This window comes from Stegostoma tigrinum, chromosome 17 (genome assembly GCF_030684315.1).
Source record: "Stegostoma tigrinum isolate sSteTig4 chromosome 17, sSteTig4.hap1, whole genome shotgun sequence".
NCBI lineage: Eukaryota > Metazoa > Chordata > Chondrichthyes > Orectolobiformes > Stegostomatidae > Stegostoma > Stegostoma tigrinum.
This window is the reverse complement of record NC_081370.1, coordinates 44,980,026-45,007,638: the sequence shown is the minus strand read 5'-3', so window position 1 is coordinate 45,007,638 and position 27,613 is coordinate 44,980,026. Positions and strand designations below refer to the sequence as shown.

General features: G+C 40.3%; 1 protein-coding gene across 2 annotated transcripts in view; it reads left to right on the top strand.

Annotated features, from left to right (window-relative positions):
* The window catches only part of LOC125459518 (transmembrane protein 263-like), a 145,670-nt gene that overhangs the window by 6,300 nt on the left and 111,757 nt on the right, over positions 1-27,613 (top strand). For both annotated transcript variants that reach the window (XM_048546046.2, XM_048546044.2), the window contains exon 2: positions 6,780-6,888. In XM_048546046.2, coding sequence (XP_048402003.1) covers positions 6,780-6,888 — 109 coding nt within the window. The remainder of the gene's footprint in view (positions 1-6,779; positions 6,889-27,613) is intronic.

Below are 27,613 nucleotides of genomic sequence, written 5' to 3'. Positions count from 1 at the left end.
TATCTTCATGGATAAGAGCTGAGTTCCAGAAGTGAGCTGAGTGATAGCCTTTGATGCCATGGTCGAATACAGCCTTGACATCAAGAGGTCCTAGCAAGATTGGAATCGGTCCGAATTAGGCAGCGAATTCTCTGACCGGAATCACACCTGGAACCTGTGAAAATGGTTATGGTTACTGGAGGACTGTCATCTCAGCAAAAGGACATCTCTGCAGGTGTTCCTCAGGTTAATGCCCTAAGTTGAAACTTCGGCTACATCAATGATCTTTGCTCCATCCCACTTCTGACCTAAGGGATATTTAGCCAGTGATTTAAACAATATTTAGCACCATTCATTACCCCTTGGACTGAAGCAGCCCTTGTTTTAAATGCAACAAATCTGCACAGTATCCAGGCTTTTGTCGACCAAGTGGCTAGTAACATCTGCACCACACGAATTCTAGGCTGTGACAGTCTCCAATATGAAACAGTCTAATCACTGCCCCTTGACATTCAATATTACCATTACTGAATTCCCCTCGATTCCTGCTTGAGTTTCCAATTTTAATAGAAAGCCCAACTGGACTTGCCATGTAAACATAGTGGCTGCAAGAGCAAGTCAGACTAGGAATTCTGCAGTATATCTTGTCCTGACTGCCCAAAGCTTGGCCACGACAGACAAGGCACAAGTCAGGAATATGATGGAATATTCCTGACTGGCCTGGATGGGTACTGTTCCAACAACACTGAAAAATCTTGACACTGTCCAGGACAAAGCAGCTCAATTGATTGGTACCACCTGCATGACTTGCGTACTAGCTGCAGAAATTCACCAAAGATCCTTTTGGACAGCACTTTTCAAACCCATGACCCCTTACATCTAGAAGAGTAAGAACATCACCACCTTAAGACCCTCACCAAGACACTCTTCATCCTGACCTGGGAATACATTACTGTTCCTTCACTGTTCGGCCAAATCCTGGAATTCCCTCCCAAAAGTGTATTGAAAGTCAACGTGCAACATGTGGCCTGCAAGATTCAAGAAGGCAGCTCGCCACCATATCCACTTAGGGATGGGCAATAAACACTGGCCATTCACTTATGCCTGTTTCCTGTGAATGAATGGAAGAGGTGTTGCTGGAAAATCATGTTGAGCAACAACATAGCTAAACTGATGCAAGAATTGGTGACTAGCTGTGGCTTTGAGTAGCTTTAATATGAAAGTAATGGTTACTGTCTAGAATGAGGTTCAAGTTGCTGTTTTCCATCTGGTAGCAAGTGCTTCTTATCAATGGTGCTATTGTGATCTTTTGTAGCAAAACAAAGGGTCTACATTCATAGAAATTTAGAGCTGAGTCAGCACAGCTTTGTCAAGGGGAGGTCATGTCTGACCAATCTTGGTGTTGGGGTAAGGTTCTGGCGTGGATAGTGATTGGTTGACTGGCAGAACACAGTTTGGGCTAAAGGGGTATTGCTCAGCATTGTAGTGAGTGACTAGTGGGGTTCTGCAAGTCTGTGTTGAGACCACAACTACACACTAACAATTTGGTTGAAGGAACTGAGGGGCATTGTTGCTGTATTTACAGGAGGCAAAGATAGATGAATGGTCAGGTAGTATTGAAGAAGTGGAGAGACTGCAGAAAGCCTTGGACAAGCTGAGTGTGGGCCAAGAGGTGGCGCATGGACTAATTTGTGGGAAAGTGAGAGATTGTTCCTACCAAAGTCCATAGTCTCAACTTAGACTTTGTTTTTCTAAATGGAGCAAGGCTTTGGAAATCTGAAGCACAAAGGGACTTGGGAGTCCTTGTTTGAGATGAGGGTTCACTTAGCTGTTGGGGTACATGTGACATTTGCTGTTCAATTTATAATGTTAACTTTCATTTTTGGGAGCAAGAATGCAAGAGCACAGAAGTACCGATGAGCCTGTAACAAGCCCCTGGTCAGACTGTTCGGAATATTCAGCAGTTTTGGGTCTCTAAGTCAGGATGTGCTGGTCTTGAAGGGTGTCTAGAGGAAGCCTATAAGAATGATATTGGTGATGAGCACTTGTCACATGAGCAGTTGAGGACTTTGGAGTTTAGAAGAATGAGGGCAGATTTGTTTGAAACTTAGAGGATGCTGAGAGGCTTCAATATTGTGGATATGGAGAAGATCATTTCAGTAGTAAGAGACTCTGACATGGGGGTGGGGTGCACAGCCTCAGTGAAGGGATGACTCTTTAGAGCTGACATGAGGAATTTTTTCAGCCAGAGGGAAATGACTCTGGAACTAATTGCCCTGGGGGATTCTGGAGGCCAAAATATGAAATGTACTTAAGACAAACTTTCTTCATTAACAAGGGGTTTGAGTGTTATGGGAGAAGCCTGGAGAATGGGAATGAGAAAACGTAACAGTCATGATAGAGCAGATTCAATCTTTAATGGGCCAAAAGGCCTAATTCTGCTCCATGTCTTTTCTTAAGTTTATCTTGTGGTGGCTATATTCGGCTGCTCACTTGATCATTGGAAAGTTTGTTCTTGATGTTGCTAACTTGCTGTAAATTTAATCCTAAAATGTTTACCCACCTTTTTTCATACAGCTGAAAGTGATAATCGAGAAAAGAAATTCACCCTGATTGATGAAAAGCTTTGCTGCTGAATCTTAAGTTGACTGACTGTCTGATGCAACTGATCTCAGTAAGACGGGATATAATGAAATCTTGGCACTTTCTGCTGTGACTTCCTCGGCTGTACTTACTTTCCTGCATCTCTCTTTTTTTTCCCATGTAAAACTGATGGAAAGGGTACAATTTTAAAGGCAAAATTTACGTGCTGTAACTCTGTAATGATTAGATCTGTGACCATGTTCGTTTTGGAATGCTGTCTTAAATGTACACAAGTATTCATGCCTGTTTTAAAGTCTGGAAATGATCAGGTATTGGGCTTTTACATTCAAGTTTACCAATTCCAATTAAATTTGGGTTCTCTTTTCAGGATCCATTCCCTTTGCACTTATGCTTGTCTGTCCTCCCTAGCCCCTCTTTCAGGACTTGCCATCGACTATGAAATGCCAAGATTCTGTTTGATTTTGCTGCTCCTTATGATTAGTGAGTGTTTTGAGGTCACAACTGATGCCTTCAGCTTGCTGACACCACACGGTTGAGGACAAGGAATAAATTTATTCCTGCATGTATTTCTTGTACCCTTCATTTCCTTTTGGAAATGTTGTCTCAATGTTGTGTTTTCTGCTTTGAGAAAGCAATTTAAAAATATTGAAGGTAGAGTTGTGTGATTTTGATCATGAAAGTACTGAGGGTAAATTGCTTAATAGTTGAAACTTCCTCTCGTGAATGAGGAATAACATGAGAATCTAACCATTTTCCCATGACTTTGAATGGCATTATCTTTGCTGAACCCTCAGGACCACTTGTATAAATATCATGGATACGTGGACAGGGTGGAGGCAGGCAATTTTCCTCTTTTTAACCAGAATCTGTACACAACATCCGAGGCACCAATCGGGATGTGATGGAATGCTCTTTGCTTGTCATTGAGCTGGACCAAAACAGGCATCAAGGAGAAAGTATATTCGATTAGTGACCCATTCACTACTATTTTTGAGAATTCAACATGATGGGTAGAAATAGAGGAACAAATCGATGTGCATTTGGATTTCTAAAAGACATTGAATAAATTGCTATATGAAAGGTACCTGCACTCTGTCACAGCTTCTGGTGTGTCTTGCCAGTGTGTGACCATGGTTAGAGGACTGACTAACTGATTAACATGAAACAATGTATCAGGATAAGTGGATCATCTTCAAGTTGGCAAACTCCAAATTGCTGGAGGAATGAGTAATGAATGCTGAACTATTTATTGACCTTTTTTTTATATTTGTTCATGGTTTTGTTTTCAGTAATGTTCTTGTTCTCTGCTAATAGATTGAGGTTTTATTTTTGGCTTTTGTTTCGTCATTGGCACATTCATGGACCACAGCACCGAATCCCTGCTTGCTCATTCAAAATTCTTTTCTCGTCCTGAAGGAATGACCTTTTGATCCTGGCACCAGGCAAGCAAAACAACATTGAGTAATTCTGTTCATTCCACATATGAGAATATCAGACCGGACTGACCTTGGCTACTATGGTATTCCTTTTGACTGCACACTAGAATGGTTTCATGTTCCACACTTCCCTGGTCAGTTTGCTTAGCCTCCCTGCAGTACCTGCTCTTTGCCATGCAAGTTGAATTTGAACAAATACCAGGGCTGATACGCTCTTTTGCTATCTCCTGGAACTCCACAGCAGTTGCAGTCAGCCTGTTTGTCCCAATCATTGATTAAAACTGAACCCCTGAGATAAGTGGGTGTGATTCCCTCCTGGAACCAGGTGATTAGGTAAATTTTCCCCAACTCTGATGCATTGCATACCTGCAGCTCAATCTTGAGCTCACCACCTTACAGCCAACATGGCTGAAGCTGCAGAAACTTGCTCTGTTGTTGTCATGGATTGCACCTAACGTCTATCAGCTTAATTCACCCTGTGACGTTACTTGAGCCTGAAGGAACTGTATGTATTCAAAACAAAGTGGAAAAGCTGAATTATGTCTAACAATGGTTGGTTTATTTCTGACTTGTAAAGTTGTTTGAATTTCACTCGACAGAAGAGAACACTAGTGATTAGTGAGTTTTAAGTGTAGTACTGTGGGAGACTACACTGATAAAGCTGCTGCTTTGGATGGAATAGCAGGCAAACTGGTGAAATGGGCGGAAACTTGGATTTGAAATGTAATGTAATGCATTTGGGTAGGAGAGGCAACATAAATTTCAATTTAAGTAATGTAGGGGGCAAACATTTTTGGGATGGCAGGGCAAGCAAAAAAGGCTTGTTTGAGTTTTTTATACTCTGCCTGTATATATAAAAGCAAAGAAACTATGACTATGCTCTGAGTTGCTTCCGTTAAACTTTGACCCCATATACACTCCATTGCGAAGGAAAACTGGAAGTGAGGTAATCCAACTGAACGGACTCCAGAGTTGAAAGATCAGGCGGGAAAACACTACAGCGCTTCATTCTATACTGCACTGAGGATGTTAGCCAGCAGGGCAATGAAACGTCTGTGGAACAACAATGAACTAGCTCGGCAAACCAACGATCCACAACCCGAGCTACAAGTCTACTCCAAAATCTTAGAGGAAGCTATTTATTTGTTAGGCATGATCAAAACGATAAAGCAATATCTCCTGAGATGCTGCTGGGCCTGCTGTGTTCATCCAGCCTCCCATTTTATTATCATTTGAGGAAATGTCTGCTGAATTTGTTTTATCCTGGCTGCTTTTTGATTATTTTTGTTTTTATTTTTATCATTTTGATTTTGCTGTAAACTGGGCATTGTTGGCTGAGAATGAATTATGGACTTGGAAACAGTTTGTAGTAAAAGGCAAAAAACAGACCAACCAAGTGGTTGTTTGGGCAGGTCTGGAGTCTAATTATAGGCTGATTCTTAGTTAAGAGTTCCAGTAGAGAGACAGAGATCCTGTGAAGAATGTTGTTTTTAAACATATGGCAGGAGTTGGGACCTAGGATAGAGTCTCTTCCAGACTTGTTGGAATCAGTGTTCAGGGAATGTTGAATGGTCATTGAGGTCATGGGACAGGACAGTCAGTCTGTTAGGGTGAAACCAGATTTGAAGTTGTTTCTTTTTAAAATGTTTTTGGAGAAGATTTGGCTGCTGAACAGCATGAAGATTTGAAAGCACCCTGCTTAATTTGTTAGACAACTCTTTGGGTTTTCAAAGTTGCGTAAAACTGAATTACAAGTATTTCTTCTCTTTGGGTGAACTGAGAAGTCCATCATTGCTTTCCTGCACATGGCAATCAAGGAGCACATGTTTATGCCTGTGAAACAATGTATCGTGAAAGCTAAAATAGTATCAGAGATAATGGGAACTGCAGATGCTGGAGAATTCCAAGATAATAAAATGTGAGGCTGGATGAACACAGCAGGCCAAGCAGCATCTCAGGAGCACAAAAGCTGACGTTTCGGGCCTAGACCCTTCAGGCCCGAAACGTCAGCTTTTGTGCTCCTGAGATGCTGCTTGGCCTGCTGTGTTCATCCAGCCTCACATTTTATTATCGTGAAAGCTACTTGAGTAATGTGGCTAATTTTGTTTTCTATGTTTATTCCCTAACTAACTGTCATGTGTCAATTGGGGCTGAAAGCTAATGTTATGGGCTTAGAGCATAGCTATTAAATAGATGTGTTTAACTTTCTCTGCTCAAGTTATTGTGCATTTAAATAGTTAACTCTTGTTGAAAATTATAAAACCAGTGTAACTTAATTGGAAAGTCTGGAATTAGTTATTCCTAAATCACTAGTCTGGAACTGCTATTTGGGTGCCTTCGGCCTAAATTTAGGTATAGAGGTAGAAAGCCGGATGTGGTTCAGCTATCATGATATGAAGACTGACAAGTGCCAATTCTCCGAAGACTTCTGATCTTACAAGTGAATGCAGTTCCTCACAGAACAGGGTGGCAGGCAATGTTAATCTTGACTAAAGTGAGAATTTCTCATGGAACTCATGTTCAGAATTTTTTCATAGTATGGCTCAGTTTGCTAAAATCTCACACCTAAATCTTTTATGTTAATTGAAAAATTGTTTGAACAGTTCATTCAAAGTTGGAGTCTAGGGAATCTTCTGGCATTACGCTTTTGGAATGACATTTTATGGGGAAGACAAAGCTTTTGTAACTTTTTTGTTTAAGCTGACAATTTTTCTGCTTATGAATGCTCCAGACTCCTAGTTCAGCTTTTATTTCAAACAGGGCCCTGACAGACAAGCTCAGATAACTGAAAGTGTGACAGATCTAACGGCTGTGCAAGACTCTACGTATGAAGATGTGCCTCCTTACCTTAAAGAGGAGCCTCCAGAAGGTACAGTTCAAACTACTGCTTGACAAGTGTGTAAAATAGATTGTTTTGGAACAAAAATTAATGATTAGTACTGTAACATGGTCATTCCTTGGCTCGAATAGTTTGTACAGAAGGACTGGTGACAAAAGCATCTTGGAGTCTTATCTTGTTGCTTGTAATAATTGAGAACTTGCACTGTTGAGTTTTGGTGCAGTTTATTTCCTGGTTGTCATATTAGGTAAAAGCACTGTGGTTTTGCCTTGGAATTAAAAAAATCTCATGCCAATTTTTTAAATCAATGTTTTCTACTAATTTCATAATTAGTGTTGAGTAGCAAAAAAGTTATTCGGGACTATGGACAGACATCTTTGCCAACTTGGGACTATTTTACTTGTATTTCATGATTTTTGAAACTGAGACGTACAGGAACACGGGACAGAGAATTAAGACCACAAGTAGTCGTTGCCTCACTCTTGAGGTGATATTTATTTGTGTTGCAAATTTTGATCACCTGACTGCAGGGTGTACACACGAAATGTTGATGTGTTGAGGTGTCTGGAAAACCATATTAAAAACATGGTTATGCAACAAAAGGTTTGTTTACTTACCAAGGTGTAACCAGCTCCCATGATGAGTTGAGTTGATAGCCAAGTAATTAAAGATTTAAAAAGCTTGTTAATATATGCAAAGAGACATTTTGTTACATCTGGAGGAAATTGTAGAAATCATGGAATTATTTTGATCAAACTGTTGTCAGTATTGAAGGCATCTGTTTTCATGTGGATTTATTGCCTGCTTTTTGAATGTTGGCAAATGTAGTTTGTTGTTTCCTCTTCAGTGGTGACCTTCTGATGGCTAACTGAAGTATAGCCTGGGAAATCAGGCATTCAATTTGAATATTACACCTTTCCAGGCCATCAGTTGGAAGAAGGGCTAAGCACTGAAATTAGACACAGTACAAAATTTCCATCTTGGGTTATCAAGACTCAGGTGTACAATCGGTCAACTATTTGTGCACTTCCTGTATTTGAACAGAAAGCTTGCAGAAACAGTTTTCCTGACTGCTAAAGTTATTTATTTGTTCATGGCATGTGTTAGTTGCTAGCAACACTGGAACTTATTGCCCATGTCTGATTTCAGTGGACAAGGTTGGTAGTGAATTGAAGAAGCCCGAGAGCTTTCGGGACATTACAATGCTTTGAAAGAGTTCCAAGATTTTGACTTAGTAATTGAAGCAACAGCAATAAGATTTGAAGTTGAGATGTTATGGAACTTACAGGTAGTGGTGTTCAAGTGCCTGTGTCAGTTTTACAGTGATCTGCTATCTTTTACATTTTGGAGATCAAGAGATGTAAGTAGCCAGGTTCAATAACAAGTGATAGTGTTTGATTTTTGAAGTTCTTCAATGACTCTGCTTGCCACCTTCTCAAGGTAGCTAGGGATTGCCAATAAATTAGCATTACACACAAGAAAAATAAAAGTAATATCTTAAAAAGAAAGCTATGGTGTAAGTGTAATTTTAGTCATCTCCCAAATTGGAAAACTTATCACTCCTGTTTATTTCAATCAGTTTTGTTAGAGCTTTCTTTTTGTCATGAAGTCTCACTATTACTTTGAAAGTTTGAGATTTCTATAAGTTTGCCTCTTTGTTTGGCTATTAAAATAATCACAAGTTCTTTTGCATAAGGATCCATTAGACTGATTTTTATTGAATTTGGAAATCTGTAATTGTATAATCTGTTTTGTGCTGCCTAAGTTAACACTTTTTAAAAAATTTTAGTTTGTTTTAATTGCTGGTTTCAAATTTTCTGTAATGTAGTTAATGAATAAAAACTTGTTTTTGGCTTCCCCAGTATTCTGTCTTTTAGTGTCAGGAAGGTAATTATAATAAAGATACAAAAGGAGCTTTCATGTGTAGCATGGATTTGGAACTTGCCTTGTGTTTATAGCTGTGCCTATGTTGGACTAATGGAGCAGAATAACACGCCTTCAGCTGGGGGAAAAACAATACCATCCTGGTTGAACAGGATGCGGAATGAGTCGAGGACAACACTAATGTAATCTGACAATAAAAGTCTGCATGTAAATATTTCATTTCATAATTCAGTTAGATTTAGCTACGAATTCTTTTGAGTTCCGTTTTTAACTCTGCTGAATGGAGGTGGAGATGATCCTGTTCACAGGACAGGTTATGCTCATGGGGCCTTTAGCGATACGCAAACTTGAAAATTTGCATCTTAAGAATGACTGGAAGAAGTTTGCTTTAAGAACATGCCCCTTGTTTCAAGCCCACTTTTTTAAATAGATAAATGTTGTTGAAATTATTCCTAAAAAGCCTTTAATATCTCTCATGATAAAAGTGCTTTGTTTTGTTTTATGATTTTGGATATACAAACATATTGAAACAGAAGATGTGGAAAACACAGCTCGAGACTGAGCTTAGTTAACGTCCAGAAGGGGAAGTCTGTGATAATTAAAGTTCCTAGGCAATGCGAAGAAAACCAAAACAAATGCAATGGTACGTTTTTTTAATCATGCAATGAGGTCGGAAAGAATGATTCAAAATATTTTGGCAATTTACATGACAGTCCTCACTGTTTTTTCCCTTTTCCACCTCTCAAATTCTCCATTCACTGTTTCTGGATGAATCAGACTGTGTGTATTTCTTCTGATCAGTTGAAAAACAGGATTATCGTGAATTCTTGCTGAAGTTGTGGGAGGTGTTTTTAAGTGAAGAAAAAACAGCAGAAGGCTGTTGATTCTGCAGAACAGTTTATCCAAGTCACTGAGTACATAGGTCTTGCTCACGCCCAAGTTGGCTTTTAATTTCTGCCTTTCTCATGCTTGTTGTGATGAGCTGCAAATCCCTCTCCTCTTTCTCGTTCAGCTCTTCTGCTGTAATGTGGTTATCTTCTGAGTAAAAAGAATTCTCAACTTGGACCAAAACTCCCTTATTTGCAAGTCATGCCCCTTAGTTCTAGGCTCCTCAACCAGGGGAAACATCTTAGCTGCATCTACTCTGCCTATCCCTTTTAAGTATTTCAAGTTTCAATGAGATCAGTTCTCATTCTTTTGAAATTGTAAAGAATACATGCCCAGTTTGCTCAGTCTCTCCATTGGACAGTCCTGCCCCCCCCACTAGGAACAAGCCTAGTGAACTTTTGTTGTACTCTGATACTTATAACCGACCTGCAACAGAGACAAACTGCGCACTGTACTCCAGGTGCAGTTTCAATATACAACTGAAGCAAGACCTCACGACCTCATAAATCCTGTTGCAGTAAAGTAACATTCCATTAGCTAGCGAGTTTTGAGAAGTCTTGAATTCCATTAGCTTTTCTCCCCTTGTACATCTACACTTCAGACCCTCTTAGCTTCTAAATGCTCTGCATGTGTTCGTTGCACCCAGGTGGGTAATGTCTCCTTTTCTCCACATTACATTTCACCTACTATGTTCTAGCCTATTGTCTAAATCTGTTCAGATCCTCCTGAAGCTTTTTTACATAGTCCTCACAACAGACATTCCATTTAGCTTTGTATCATCAACAAATTTGGAAATACTACATCTAGTTCGCAACTTCAAATAATGATACATCTTGTGAACAACCGGAACCCAAGTATTCATGGTTGCACTACTCCACTCATCACAGCCTGCCATGTGAAAATGACCTGTTTATTCATGAACTCTGGCTTATGGAAAGCAATCATTAATCAATTCCAGAACATTACCTCCTACCCAAAATGTTTTAATTTTGCTGCCCAGCCTCCTGTAGGGAACTTGATGAAGCTTCAGAAAGTATAACTATCTGTTAGTCCTCCTTCAAGTTTTAGTCGCATCTACAAAAAGACTTACTTATTTAGTTTAACACCAGCTACCACGCACAAATCCATGCTATGTCCCATCAGACTATTAGCAAACAGGCCTTCTTGCACCTTTAAACTAGTCCCAATTCCTCAGATCTGTTCTCTCCCTCTGATGCCAGTTGTCCCACCACACATTCAATCTTGCTGTTTTTACATTTGTTAGTATAGGGCACTGGGAATACTCGTGGGTTTATTGCTGTTGAAATCTTTTTTTCATTTCCTTTCAAACTGCCTGAAATCTGCCTTTAACACCTCGTCCCACTTTCTACATATGATGGTGATACTGTTGTGAAACACGACTCTTGGCTGATCCGTTTCCCTTCGAAGGAAGTTTTGCAACTGCTCTGGCGGCTTTGATCCTGACTCCGCAAAGGCAATGTAGTCTCCTAGAGTCCAGTTTGTGTTCACAGAAATTCCTGCTTGATCCCCTAACTGTGGGTCACCTGTAATCATTGGCTGTTTCATTCTTCTTCCTTCTCCTGGAGAGCTGAGTTACCCGTGGTGCCAAGGCTTAGCTCTGGCTGTATTCTGTTCGGAACCATTGTCCTAATCAATTTCCAAAATAGCATACTGATTACCACGCACAACAGACTTGAGGGACTTCTGCAGTGCTGGTATGGTTTTCTTAAACTGCCTGGTAGCCACCCCTTCCTCACTAGCTGTACACTTCTAATCTGTGGTTTTAAAACACTTCTTCACACCATGCTGTCCACATTTGTATCAACGAAGCTGTCTTTAACCCTGAAAACTATTTGCTAACAATAAAATAGATGCAGACGTGCTGTGAAAACTCAGCAAGCTCTTTGTCGAAGTCTACAGACTTATAAACTAAATCCTTAACTTTCACTTTAAAGGTTGGTTAGTCAGTTGCTTTCCTTGCATATATGATATTGAGTTTCTGTTTGTCTCAGTACAAGTACATAAGTAGATGCACACCTTATTTCTTCTCCCAGCCACCTCTTGCTCTGGAAATTTAATTTCCTGCAGTAAAACACAGTTTAAACAGCTATTTTTCTCCCCTCTGCCCCAAATTCCCACTGATCCAAATTCTTGGTTACTTAGCCTGTCTCAGACTCACTCTGGCCAAGTCTTATTCATTCATTCTGACTGTGCAGTTTATTCTTGCCAACAGGCAAGTATCTCTGGGCAGAAGTTGACTATACAGATGGTGATCAGTCTTTCAGTATGCGCTGATGTTCATGCATTACTTGCCATCAGTGGCCCCTGCTTCCTGGGTCCATTCTAAAGCTGGGATTCTTAGCAGTGCAGTTGATGTTTACGGTCAATAGGGAGAGGTACCGGTGAGAGGCCAGGGCTGTTGCTCGTTCGAATAGGATTTCTGATTAGTGAATGGGGTTTTGGTTTGTCGTGGTCCTCTGCAAGTGTTATGTTAACTGTCATTTGGTGCTATTTGAGGAGGATGTGCTCTAGAGCACATGAAGTGGTTTGCCAAGGTTACATGCATTGGTATCCTAAGATGTTAAGTCAGCCAGATGGAAATAGTGGATGATCTGAGGATCATTTTCCTGTCCTAACTTGAGTCCAAGTGAGAACATAGAACATAGAACAGTACAGCACAGAACAGGCCCTTCAGCCCACAATGTTGTGCCGACCATTGATCCTCATGTATGCACCCTCAAATTTCTGTGACCATATACATGTCCAGCAGTCTCTTAAATGACCCCAATGACCTTGCTTCCACAACTGCTGCTGGCAACGCATTCCATGCTCCCACAACTCTCTGCGTAAAGAACCTGCCTCTGACATCCCCTCTATACTTTCCTCCAAACAGCTTAAAACTATGACCCCTCGTGCTAGCCATTTCTGCCCTGGGAAATAGTCTCTGGCTATCAACTCTATCTATGCCTCTCATTATCTTGTATACCTCAATTAGGTCCCCTCTCCTCCTCCTTTTCTCCAATGAAAAGAGACCGAGCTCAGTCAACCTCTCTTCATAAGATAAGCCCTCCAGTCCAGGCAGCATCCTGGTAAACCTCCTCTGAACCCTCTCCAAAGCATCCACATCTTTCCTATAATAGTGCGCCCAGAACTGGATGCAGTATTCCAAGTGCGGTCTAACCAAAGTTTTATAGAGCTGCAACAAGATCTCACTTGTTAAACTCAATCCCCTGTTAATGAAAGCCAAAACACTATATGCTTTCTTAACAACCCTGTCCACTTGGGTGGCCATTTTAAGGGATCTATGTATCTGCACACCAAGATCCCTCTGTTCCTCCACGCTGCCAAGAATCCTATCCTTAATCCTGTACTCAGCTTTCAAATTCGACCTTCCAAAATGCATCACCTCGCATTTATCCAGGTTGAACTCCATCTGCCACCTCTCAGCCCATCTCTGCATCCTGTCAATGTCCCGCTGCAGCCTACAACAGCCCTCTACACTGTCAACGACACCTCCAACCTTTGTGTCGTCTGCAAACTTGCTGACCCATCCTTCAATCCCCTCGTCCAAGTCATTAATAAAAATTACAAACAGTAGAGGCCCAAGGACAGAGCCCTGTGGAACTCCACTCACCACTGACTTCCAGGCAGAATATTTTCCTTCTACTACCACTCGCTGTCTTCTGTTGGCCAGCCAATTCTGTATCCAAGCAGCTAAGTTCCCCTGTATCCCATTCCTCCTGACCTTCTGAATGAGCCTACCATGGGGAACCTTATCAAATGCCTTACTGAAGTCCATATACACCACATCCACAGCTCGACCCTCATCAACTTTTCTAGTCACATTTTCTAGTCTGGTGTCAGCATTTTGAAGTTCTGCCAATGCTTTACTAATATTCAAAAACTGTGTGAGGGACAGACCAAATAATTACAGGCTGATCAGCCTGACTTCTGTGGTGGATTATTGGAGTCAGTATTGAGATGGAATTTACTCCTTCTTGGAAAGGCATGGATTAATTTGGAACAGTCGGCGTGGTTTTGTTCAGGGAATGACGTCTTCCGAACTTGAATATTTTGAGCAAGTAACGAATAGGATTGAAGGATATGCAGTAGATGTTGTCTGCCTTGATTTTATTAAGGCAGATTGTCAAGAAAGATGAAAATTCTTATATGGTATACAAGGATGTGATGAGTTTGATCCACCGTATGCTGCAATGGAAAACTAAGGCTAATGGTTGACACATTCTGTACAAAAAATGCAAATTCCAGTGGTTGTCTGTAGGGGTCAGTTTTGGGCTGCTTCACTTATGGTCTTGGTTAACGATTTGAATTTGAGTGTAGGAAGCATGAATGGGAAACTTGCAGTTGCCATAAAAATTAGTTTGGTTTATAGTAAAGAGTGAAACCATAGGAAGATGCCTATGACTGAAAACGAAGCGCTGGATATCAGTGGGTCAGGCAGCATCCATGAAGAGAGAGCAAGCTTAACATTTGGAGTCAAGGTGACCATCTGTATTGCTGACTTCTCTGAAGAAAGTGCTGTAAAATTGGTTTAGAATGGGCAGTGAGTTTATTGAGTTGGCCCAGATATGATTGCCTGAAAGGCCTCTTTGTTTTTCTATTTTATGGTTCATTGTCTGTCAGCAGAGACTGTGGTGATCTCAACTAGTGCTCAAAGTACATTGGAGCAGTGGGGAAATTTGGCCTCAAACCTCAATGACTATATTTGTATCAGCAGTGTTACCAGCTTTAAGTTAGAAGTCTCATATCCAGAGGTAGAATGGACAAACTGCAAGAATCTGCTCCTCCTGTCATATTTGCTGCTGATATGCTGATGATGAGCATGTAGCAGTAAGCATGGTGGAACAGCAGCAGCATAAGTAATCCAGAAAAGGGAGGGAGGAAAATAGTGGGGAATCCTTCCATTGGGAGTTAAGGCTGGTTGGCCTGGGTGGCGGAGTTTTGCCAACTAATGAAACTGGGTTGAGGAAGAGGTCGAAAGGGTAGTAAGGGAGAGCAGGTAATGAAAAAGAACAGTTGTCGACTTGATCACTGAAATTATGAATTCCCTAACATTGGAAGTGGAATTTCTAACGCAAGGCTGAAAATGCTTAGGAGTTCCAGATGATTTGTTCCCCGATCTTATCATTCCAGAAGTTATTCTTGAGCCTTCTTGGAGGTGGATGCCTACCATGTTCACGATTAGCTTCCAAACTAGGTTCAACAGCGACACTCTTCTGTTGGATATAGGAGGAAAAGAGAAATCACCCATGTAATAAGTTGACTCTGATGGAGTGGTTCAAACTTATTCACAGGGGGTGTGGGGGGAGATATATCTCAAACCTGTAAAATTCTAACAGGACTGTACAGGGTAAATGATTACTGGATAGCCCAGAATCAGGAATCATATGGAATATGCAATTTTGGACTGAGATGAGAAATTTCTTCAGTGGTGAGCCTGTGAATTCACTGGTTTAAAGTAGTTGAGGTCAAAACATTGAATGTTTTCAAGAAAGAATTGGATACAGTTCTGAAGGCTAAGCAGGTATGTGGAGCTGAGTTGGATGATCATGTTACGTAGTGGAGTAGGTTTGAAGTGCTGAATAGCCTGCTGCTATTTTATATATTAGTACGGTAATTTATTGAGTCAATGAAGAAATACTTCTCTCTTGGTCGCAATCCAAAATCAAGAATGTGTCTCAAGCAATCCTTTAGAAACTTCTTCCATGAATAATTTGCATGAGAAATGCTGCCCACAGTTTACCTGATTCCATGTCAAATGACCTCTACTTCTCAAAAAAAAGCATTTGCTTAGTAATGTTGAGGCACGCCTTGTTTCCCTTTGGATTTGGAAAATATTAGATTAAGCAGATTTTGACAGCATCAGTTGATTCAGTGGCTGCCTGTAAATGGAATTGCATTTTAGAATTATTACAAAGTGTTAGTGGAATCCCTCCAATTGTTGCTGCCACAGTGCAAGGTTAGCTTTTGAACAATAACTTGCATGTGATTGAAATCCAAAAGCATCCTGAACGTATGCGTGAGCTGAATAACAGTATTTTTCATGTAATTATGCTTGTATTGAAGGTGACTAATTAATATGGCCTGGTTTAATTGTAGACATTAGAATGAGAAGGTCAAACCTCTGAACCTTGCCTCTACACTAGTAATTGAGCTCAAATATTTGAATGAAGAATGCTTTCATCTTTATGCCACAGTTGTTTTGAGCGATACAGACCTCACCTTTAATTGTTCAGTTAGCCAGCCAAGTTGACTCCACAATCCCAACTCTGGATACTACCCAAACAGTTTATTCTGGGACAACTCTGCTATATATGTATGTTGCCTTTGTCCTCTTATCTCTGTGGTCTGGTTCTTGCAAATTGTTCCTAACCAAAAAAGGGTTGACTGACAGATGAATTTGTAGATGAAGCTGTGGGTAGGTTCTGAAGGCAAGTGGTTAACTTGTCCTGATGAATCCTCTTAGTACACCTGGAGACTCGATCGCTGCCCATTGTACTTTGCCAAACTTTGCAATCAGTAGCACGCTTGACTGAATTTAAAACTTTATGGAGCAGGAATTTGCCTTTCCCACTATTGAAAAGGTGTTCTTCTAGGTACTTCGAAATCTTGGTCACTGCACTGCAGATGTTGGAGTCATAACATGGTGTGGAGCTGGAAGAACGCAGCAGGCTTAGTAGCACAAGAGGAGTGGGAAAGTTGATGTTTTGGGCCGGGACCCCTCTTCAGAAGTGGGGAGCTGGAGGGGAGCTCAGAAATACATAGAGAGGAGGGATGGGGCTGGGAAAGGTAGGTGGGATGGTAATAGGTGAGTGCATGTAGGCAGTAGTGGGGACTAGTCAGTGAGGTGGGAGGAGCAGATAGGCGCGAGAGGAAATGGACAGGTTGTCAGGTCAAGGAGACGAGGGGAATTAGGGTTGGTCGCTGGTTGAGGCCAGAGGTGGTGAGATTTGGATACTTGTCAAGTCCACATTGAGACCACAGGGTGCTAGGCTCCCAAGGTGGAATATGAGGTGCTGCTCTTCCATTCAGGGTGGTGTCATTATGACACTGGAAGAAGCCCAGGATAGTCATGTCAGCCAAGGAGTGGGAGGGGGGGTTAAAATGGTTGACGACTGGAAGGTGGTGTCGTTTGTTGCAAACAGAGTGCTTGGTACTGATTGTCTTTCAGGAGAATTAAATTAATGCAAAATATAGCCACCAGATGGCTCCAGAGACTCAACATTTTCATGTGTTGCAGAAACTTGTTCCCAGAAAAATAATTTAGCGTTCTTCATGTAGTTTGTGGCATCTCCTATTATTTGTAAAACTTAGACACAGTTCATGGTTGACTTCAGCTTCTAATAACAAATTATACCATTTCACAAATCCAGATGTACAAATGTATAAGTTTAAAAACAAAGAAGTGCAGTTACTGTAAATCAGGAACAAAAACAAAGTCGCTGGAAAACTCAGCAGGTCTGGCAGCACCTGAGGGAGAAAACAGAATTAACAGTACGGGTCCAGGGACCCTTAACTGTATAAGTTTAATGTGTTTGAGAACTGTTGTTGGCCCTACCTGTTGTTACCCATGTTAATACCTAGATATATTTATGAAGTTATACATGCTACAGTGCATATGGTGAATAAGGCATTAAATTGTTGCAATAATGAACATGACACAAATCTGCGGAAGTATAAGTTGCACAGTTCATTCACTGCTACTGAAACATCCATTTAAAAATAGTTAGTGTGAAAATTGTGCTAAAGTTGAAATATTGAGCATTAGTCTGATGTGTCTTTGATCACATCCAATTTGTTATTACTGGTGAGGCCACGTCCCAGTCTAAAACCTGGCTTGATAGACCCTTTTGTTCAAGGCAAAAACATGATCTATCAGTGAAACATGAGAATGCAATGCTACAGATTTTGTTTTAGCCATTAAAAAGTTTGTGATCAAAAGAAGTGATAAAATGGGATAGACTGAACAATCCACTTCTCTCTCACATTCGAGCATCTTTAAATACAGAGTTAACTTAATCCTGTAAATTCCAAAACACACCCCTTATAAGTTGAAAAGAAAAGGGGTGAAATAGTATTCAAAACCTTATATGGTACCGAGGAAAATACATTGCTTGTACAGTACTCCCTCCATAGACTCTCTCTGAACACCTCAGTAGGTCCTAACTTATCAACCAGCACTACACACAGTCTCTATCTATATCTGTTATTCATACATTTGTTATTCCATACTTCTGTTGTAAAATGTACTTGGCTTTAAGTAACCTCTTCAAGGTTCATCGCAACAATCTGCGTTTGCTGTCATCGAATGTGATTGCAGCTTCAGCCTGTTTGTGTACTGCTTCTGAAATGTTGTACTAAGTTAGACTTTAGTCAGTAAAATCTTAGTTGGGATTTTAGTTGCTGTGATTAATACAGGACTGAAAATAATTAATATTACTAGCTACTTGGATGGCTTAATGACCCCACAGGAGCCACATATGGCCTAAGTCCGTGATATGTTATGAACTGCCTGTACTCGGAGCGAATCTTTAACAACAAATCAGATCAAACCAAATCCATTGGGAATCTATTTTATATTGAAACAAAGTAAAATTCCAACCAGAGCACACTTGGGGCTTTCCAAAAGTAAGTGGTGCGTGGTTTTGCTTTGCCACAGGTACCTATCTCCTGGCTATAGAGGTTACATGTCAAATCATTGACAAGTACAAACATGGGTTTTGTGTTTGGCAAACTGATTATGGATATCACTTGTACATTAAAGTAAAATATATGAACACAATTCAACTAATATATTTATCTTGTAAGTCCTTGTTCAACAAGCAGATACATTTGCATGTAATATGCATTTGGAGCATTAAGCAGTTGCCCGTATCCTCCACGAGATGGAGCATTTGAAACTGCAGGGCATCAATCCACAGCATGCACTGCATGATCCCTTTATCCAGATGTGGGTGATCTACTAGTTACAGGTTTTTGTTAGTTATGATTGAAGGCCTTCTGTTTGGAAATCGAACAGCTGAAATTAGAATGAAAAATTTTGCTCTTGATGCTTTAAAGGGGTACTTTGGACTCCGAATCACCTGTGGCTTTATGCCATTTGACTGTAAGTTTGGCTTTCCAGACCCTCTGAAAGGAAGAGAGCGATGTTAGTTTTGGGAAGCAATTAAAGAACCTTTTGTTCTTAGGAACCTGAAGCATGGTTTCACAAACACGAGAGGCAATAACATGTCAAACTTTCTCCTCTAAGTGGAGAATGCTGAAGAACCTCCAGTACTTCAGTTTCCTGTGGAATTTAAGTGAAATGTATTTTCAAAATACGTAATACTGCAGGAGTCAACAAAGTGGAACTGGAGGAACACAGCAGGTCAGGTAGCATCGGCGGAGCAGGGAGTCTGTTTTGGGTCAGGACCTGAAATGTCAACTCTCCTGCTTCTCTCTTGGCTGACCTGCTGTCTTCCAGCTCCATGCTGTATTGACTCTGACTTAAGCATCTGTCGTTAGAAAGGATTCTGAGGGATAGGATTTATGACCATTTGGAAAAGCATGGCTTGATCAAATGCAGTTAACATGGCTTTGTGAGGGGCAGGTCATGCCTCACAAACCTTATCGAGTTCTTTGAGGATGTGACTAGAAAAGTTGACGAGGGTCGAGCTGTGGATGTGGTGTCTATGGACTTCAGTAAGGCATTTGATAAAGTTCCCCATGGTAGGCTCATTCAGAAGGTCAGGAGGAATGGGATACAGGGGAACTTAGCTGTCTGGATACAGAATTGGCTGGCCAACAGAAGGCAGCAAGTGGTAGTAGAAGGAAAATATTCTGCCTGGAAGTCAGTGGTGAGTGGTGTTCCACAGGGCTCTGTCCTTGGGCCTCTACTGTTTGTAATTTTTATTAATGACTTGGACGAGGGGATTGAAGGATGGGTCAGCAAGTTTGCAGACAACATGAATGTCGGAGGTGTCGTTGACAGTATAGAGGGCTGTTGTAGGCTGCAGCGGGACATTGACAGGATGCAGAGATGGGCTGAGAGGTGGCAGATGGAGTTCAACCTGGATAAATGCGAGGTGATGCATTTTGGAAGGTTGAATTTGAAAGCTGCGTACAGGATTAAGGATAGGATTCTTGGCAGTGTGGAGGAACAGAGGGATCTTGGTGTGCAGATACAGATCCCTTAACCCTGTCTACTTGGGTGGCAATTTTGTTAAGAAGGCATATGATGTTTTGGCTTTCATTAACAGGGGGACTGAGTTTGAGTCGTGAGATCTTGTTGCAGCTCTATAAAACTTTGGTTAGACCGCACTTGGAATACTGCGTCCAGTTCTGGTCGCCCTATTATAGGAAAGATGTGGATGCTTTGGAGAGGGTTCAGAGGAGGTTTACCAGGATGCTGCCTGGACTGCAGGGCTTATCTTATGAAGAGAGGTTGACTGAGCTCAGACTTTTTTCATTGGAGAAAAGGAGGAGGAGAGGGGACCTAATTGAGGTATACAAGATAATGAGAGGCATAGATAGAGTTGATAGCCAGAGACTCTTTCCCAGGGCAGAAATGGCTAACACGAGGGGTCATAGTTTTAAGCTGGTTGGAGGAAAGTATAGAGGGGATGTCAGAGGCGTGTTCTTTACAGAGTTGTGCGAGCATGGAATGTGTTGCCAGCAGCAGTTGTGGAAGCAAGGTCATTGGGATCATTTAAGAGACTGCTGGACATGCATATGGTCACAGAAATTTGAGGGTGCATACATGAGGATCAATGGTCGGCACAACATCGTGGGCTGAAGGGCCTGTGCTGTGCTGTACTGTTCTATGTTCTATGTTCTTGCTATCTCCTAATGTTGCGGGATCAATTTATCATTGGCATCGAGATCCAAATGTGAAACATCACTGAGTGTTACGATTTTTAAAAGATGACAACTGGAAGATCAGCTGTGTTGCCCACTTAAGCTACCAGCTCAAAGTTCATCTCTTCTTGCCTCCTCCATCACCACTGCAAAAAAGCTTGAGTTGCAATGTATTTGATATCAGAAAACCCTTGTGCTTGTGACAATATATTCTGAGGCAGTCAGCTGGAGTGGTGAGCCAGTGATCAGCCAACTGCTCTGAAATGAGCAGTGATTAAATCATTTATGCAGCTAAATTTATTGTTACAGTGCTGACGACGCATCAGATAAGGACAAAATAGACCTCTTAAAGCCATAGTGTCGTCACATGATCAAGTAATTGAAAGGGAAATTGAAACCAAAAAAGTGCATGAAAAGAAACTCCAAGCATTTGTGGAGAGCAAGAGAACCAGAGCTCAAGTTTTGAGCTGAATATGACACTTCAAAATTGAGCGGAAATTAGCATGCTCAGGATACATCAGAAAAATTAAGTCGGAACAGAAGTTGTATACCTTTGGAGTGGAGAAGGGCACATGCTGCGGCATGTTTATTTCACTGAATGCCTGCTTGTCTGTCCATGCTTATTAGTCAAAGCCTTTTCTGACCTTGATTTGAGTTATGGGCAAAATGGAAATAGATATGAAGGCTATTAACCAAGAACAAGGGAGAAAAATGAAAATTATCTCCTTCTGGAGACCTGACATATGGCACTTGACCACAATTTAATTAGCATGTGATAGATCAGAGGGACCTCTATTATTTAAAAATACAAGTCTGAAGAAGTAGAATGATTCTCAAATGAGTCAAGTGGATGATGACTTGACAATGTTTGAGTGGCAAAATGGTCTCTTACAAGGGTTAGCATGGAGCAGATGAATTTGTCCATTCAAATTAGTGCTGTCAGTTATGATTAAATTGTATCGTTTACAATAATTTCTAAATTCAGATTGCAGTGCAGAAGTTACATATAATGCAGTGCATAATATGTTATGTGCCTGTTATCCACCTGATAAATGGATTTGTCATAACAGTGAGGCTCTTGAAACTCTCTCTGGGTACAAGCGCTTCCCAAACACTACTTCCCTCTGTGACCTTATTCCAAGGCTTGAAAATTGTCAGAACACATGAGTAGAAACTACTAGAATAGGAAGGTCTGTGATAACTTTGACAGATTTCCACTGGCTGTTTTGTGGTTCAAAGCTTTTGACTTCACTTCAGGTCATGGCCCAGTAATATTGAAGAGCTGCATAAGTGCCAGTTGGAGGTCACAAGGCATTTACCCTGCTTAGTTCAAGCTGAAGCTCACTGGCTGACAAGGAAAATTTGGAACAAATTTCTCCCTCTGGTTTGCTTAAAATTTGAGTCGCCTTTCAATTTGAAATGGTACTGAGTTCAGTCTCTCTAGATATGACTGTATAGGTTGCACTTAATAAGCAAGTGGCAAATGTTGAGTGGATAATTTCATTGGTAGCCACTGAGATAAGTGAGTGGAAGCTGTCAGTGAGTGGTTATAATGCTTTGTGGTGTTTGCATGCATTTCGGTAAGTGATCTGTTTTGGACTTCGTTTTTCTTTCTGCTGTGGGACTTTGAGATTGTGGAATATGTAAATGTGCAGACAGCCATAATCTGGCAATTTGAAATGATGGGGAAGAAAACCCCAAATGCAGTCAGGTGAATTTGGAGAAGCACAGTTACACTGACTGTGACATTATCCTTTGCATTTAAGATTAGTAAGAATTTTCACTAAGTGATGTTTGCCTCTAACTGGTGCTATTTTCCATCTTTTTAGCTTATACTTAATGCTGCAATCTTTTTAAAAGAAGTAAACTTGTTTCAGGATTTGGATCGATTACACTGGAGGAGCAGTGTGATATATTTCTACGTCAGGATGGCTGAATGGCTTGGAAGCTAACACTCGGGCAGTGATAAGCATATGGATAATGATGGGATAGTGTAGGGGGAGGGGCTCAGATTTGTTCACAGGTCGGTGCAACATCGAGGGCCAAAGGGCCGGTTCTGCGCTGTATTGTTCGATGTATGACCATGATTTGGTATTCAGCAGGATATAAGCACCTCCTTGGCTCCCTAAACTTTTTTCTGGACTACTACTTTGAATTTTATTCCCTTGTTAACTCCTGCTCTATAGAAGTTAGTGACATGCTTCCACACAATTGCAAAGCAGTGTGTTCAGTCACGTTGCCCTCATTTCTTACAACCCAAAAAGTATTTTCTACACTTGTTTAAATTTCTTCTGCATCCACCCACTCTTTCTTTTTTTAATACTGATGCAGACATAGAGTTTGCAACTCTATTTTTCTTTCCTGTCACTTCTGCATGTCTCCTTGTCATGTTCCCTTTCACATACACTTCCTTGGATACTTTGCCTGCAAATTCACAGAATTGTGGCTTATTAACTCTTAACAGTATTCCAGGTTTGCATCCTGTTGTTCGGCCTGTTGCTAAGCTATATCTCTCCCTTGGCACACTGAGGGTTAAGCATGACTTTATTTCCACATGCTTACGGACAACAGCTTAAACTGCATCATTCCAATTTGCTGCAAGTCATGAAAGATTTCGACTTTTTTTTCACTTGAGACTTTATCTTTGGCATGTGTGACATCAAGGATTGCTGCTCAAGATGGGATGTGTTTTAGGAGTAGCATAATAACTTCTGAGCAGCTGATTGCTTATCTATTTTAAGTGTAGGGGTTACGTACCTTTACTCAGGTTGGCAAACTGTCACAAGTAGAGCACAGTAGGGATTGTGCTGGGTTTGCAACCGTTTAGACTTACCAATGATTTGCCTGAGAGGACTGAATGCATGGTAATTAAATTTGCTGATGTTGTTAGGAAAGGGGAGAAAGTAAGTTGTCCAAAAAAGCTATGCCTTTGTTTGCTCAATTGACCTGTTTATAATGTCTGTAAAAATCAGACAGATAAACAGAATTACTAATTCAAATTTACACAATGTTAGCAAGAAGAGAAATAGAGTACTTCTGAAATGGAAAGGGAATGCTGGCCTCTAGAATACTGAGGAATCTGGTATATTGATCTCCCTAAGTTTGAATGCAGATACAGCAAGTGATAAGCAAATGCAATGTTTAAATTTTTGGAAGGGGAACAGAGTACAAGTGGAATGGTTGAAGTAAGACCACACCTGGAGTACTCTGTACAATATTTGTTACGGTGATCAAAAGTGAGATCTACATTAGATATAAAAAATTGTTTTTTTTTTAGTTTTTGCTTTCAAACTCGTGGCGTATGTGAGTTTTTTTTGTGAAGGGGTTTAAAATTGTCTTGGGCAGTCTTTCTGGAACTGCCATATTCAATCAGTATGTGCCTCTTACTGAGTAGAAGTTTGTTTTGTATTATGATTTACACTGACAATATCATGTTATTTGATTAGCAGAAGCTAGGATGAGAATTTTTTAAAAAACTTAGTTAAGAAGACCTAAATGAAGTTGGAAGAACATATATGCTTTCCTCGGAAATTAAATTTGATCGGAACAGTTCAAGAAAATATGTGGTTTGTCAGGACATCTGCACCATGGTATTAGGTTAGAAACTGCATTGCTCTTTGAAACTGAGAAATGCGAAGGTGGCTGGGTGAGTCTTAAGAAAAAAAGGCTTTTATAGTTCACAGGAGCAGAATTGGCAAGGTATTCAATCAAACATTCAGATTTGGGAAGGGCAAAACTGAGAAAGGGTAACTCCATTCAACTTCTACGATTGTAGATAATTTGCTATTTTCAGCAATTCACTAGAGATTGCTAATTTTGGTTTGGCATGGAAATTGTGCATGTCTGAAAATTGGCAATTTGAAGTCAACCTCATGTTAAAACAAACCATTTTTGAGAATGTACTTTTTGCTAGTTCAAAAATTCGTCGTTCAAGTTGTACTGGAAGAGTTGCAGTTTTGGGATGAGCTGATTTTTGTAAAAGAGACATTTAAAAGTCTCAAACTTGCATCTAAAGTGCATAATTCAGCAAGAGAGTACATCAGTATTTGAGCATCTGTTGCTTTAAACAGACAGTGGCATTACTTGGGTAGAAGTGCACCCAGTAGTGTTGTGGCACAAATAAATGAGCCAAGTTCATAAAGCAGCCTACAGTTGCATTTACTGTTTGGATTTTGAGAACACTCTCTCAGCAATATATTGTAGCTGTTGTCTACAGTTCTCATTTGCAGCTCTACCAGGAGGATGTGGAGGCTTTGGAGAGTGCAGAGCGGGTTTACCAGGATGTTGCCTGGTTTGCAAGGTACCAGCAATGAGGGGATTAGACAAACTCTGTTTGTTTTCACTTGAATATTGGAGGCTGAGAGGTGACAGATATTGGGGAAAAATAGATGATTGGAGTCTTTTTTTTTCCCCCAGGGTAGAAACGTCAGTTACTAGGGTACATACATTTTTACAGTAAAAGGGAGTAAGTTACACAGGGGAGTAAGCAGCTGAAATGCATTGCCAGAAGAGGTGGTAGAGGCAAATATCATTGCAATGTTTGAGACCTCTTGACAGATATCAATCAGCAGGGGAATAGGGTGATACGAACCACAGACAGACAAAAGCTTTTACTTTAGAAAGGCTTCACCTACCAGTATGTACGCAGTAGGCAAAAGGCCTGTCCCTGTGCTGTACTGTTCTTCGCCCTGGTTGGCATTGAAAGCAGCTTCCATATGGAATGACATTGATACTGAAAACCAGTTTACTTATTGACGTTAGCCTCAATTTTCAGATTTTAACTGGAAATACTTGCTGTTAGGGATTATTATTCATAATTGTGTGATTTGAGAGGGTAGTTTCAGGGGTGTAGAATCTTGCAGTTACTTTGTGGCAAAATTAGCACTTCTATGATGGCTTTTCAATCAATGAAAAGCTATGGTCCCAAAAGAAATCACCTTATACTGTTCAAATGTTCTCATCCACCCACTCTCATGCTCAAACTAGTCTTGTCATGAATGTTCCGTCATTTTGACAGTTTACGTGCGTATCAGCATGACAAGTTGATGCCTGAGAATGATACATGTGTCCTCAATGAAAGGGGTGGGGGAGCAACTGAAAATATTTTGCAAGAATAGAAAGCATGATAGACCGCTGAAGTGTTCAGGTGTTTTCTGACTTTTTTTTGTTTCTTAAGTTTGCTTCCATTTATCAAAGCTGTCTTATTCTGTTTTTTTTAAACAAGTAGCCTTTTTACTCTACTGAGTTTTGAACCATTATTCAGAGCTGTAATCATTATACAAGTCACAAGCAATTCTGAAAGTTATAATTGTTTGAAATAACTTTTGCACATAACCTTAGAAATGGAACTTGTGTTGTTCTGAAATGATCATGTCATTATATAAGAAATAGTAAGAACTGCTGATGCTGGAGTCAGAGGTAAGTGTGGAGCTGGAGAAACACAGCAGGCTAGGCAGCATCAGAGGAGCAGGAAAGCTGACGTTTTGGGTCAGCATCCTGTGTTACTTGATTATGTAAGTAGTTTTTCATAACAAGTAAACTTTTTAATGTTTCTGTCCTAAAAGGAAGAAGTCGATTAGAATTGAGTTTTATATTTGAAGCTCAGTCAGATGCACAGTGTGAGGCAGGTACTTAATCTTTACCTTGAATGTTCGAGCATATTTAAAAAGCAAGATTTTTAAAAAATCCCTGAGCTTGTTTTTGAATATCGCACCCAGCTGGAGGCAGTACAGTTACTAATAGAGGGAACAGACTTTTTTGAAAAGAATCCTATGATTTCCTTATTTTTCAAGACTTCAGTAGGTGTTCAAACTATGTTTTTCCAGATAGACTGCCCACTGTCCTAATAACTATGGGCCATTAAATGAGTAATTAATCCAGCAATTCACAATGATATTTCTGAGGCTAGGTGCGATATTCCAAAACAAGCTCAGGGATTTTTAAAAGAATATCACAAAATTGCATGTGATATAGTTCTGGAACTAAGCCATTTAGTAAGGAAAGAATCAAACTTCCAGTTTTATCGTTAAAACTGTGAGTTACACTCCTTAGTTGGAATGCTGATTAAGAACCTTTTTTTTCCTGTCAGAGGATGCTGTCCCAACTCTCTCTCCTATCGATTACCTCATTGTAATGGTGTATTTGAAGGAGCAGCATAAGTAAGCAGCAGTTTTCCTTGGTAAAATCTCTTGGATATGCGTTGCCCCTTTTTTGAATGGACACATGCCTGTTAATGTTAATAGTTGTAATTTATGCTGCAAGGCATGAATGAAAAATTGTGTGGAGAAGAGATAACATGCTGATTGCATTTGTGGATGCTGCAACAAGTATACAAAAAGTAGATGTTTGAAAGTATGCAGAATTTTGAATTCTATTGCAGTGATTGTATCTAAAGGTGTTACACACTGAAATTTCTTTTGCATTTGTCTGAATAAATCAATGGCATGCAGCAGCAATTTCTACATCAACAATGGTTCATAAAGAGCAGCACAGAAATGGGAACAGGAGTCTGCCATTCAGCTCATTGACCCTGCTCAGCGATTTCAGATATCATGGTTAATCATGTTCTTGAAGATCATTTTGCTGCACTATCTCTTTCTCCCTTAGTGTCCTTGATTTTGTAGAACCATCCATATCAATTTTGAATATACTCCACGACTAAACCTCAGAACCTCACTTCTGTTGAGCTGTCTTGGTGTTTGCTATCAGTTGACCAGGACCATGTTGGTTAGTGCACTGGTAGAATTGTGCAACGGTAAATTTGGAACTGGAAAATAGGGCAAATCAACATTGAGCAACTCTTCAGTGACTGTTGAGAACTGATTGTGTCAGTTTTAGTCACAAATACATACTTTGAACTTTGCATTAAGTTGAAATTTACAAGATCCTAGTGTAAAAACTTGAATAAAACAACTGAACTGAACTGACTAACAAATTGAGTTGTGTACTGTCATTGCATAAAGTTAAATCTGAAAGCATTTGGTGTATTATAGCTTGGAACTGTGAACCATTAAATTGAATCTTTCAAATTATTGAGTCTGTGAGCGTAATGAAGTTTCAAAATGTTAAACAATGAGTTGATAGGAAAAGTCAAAAATATCCAATTAGTACATATTTTAATAATTGG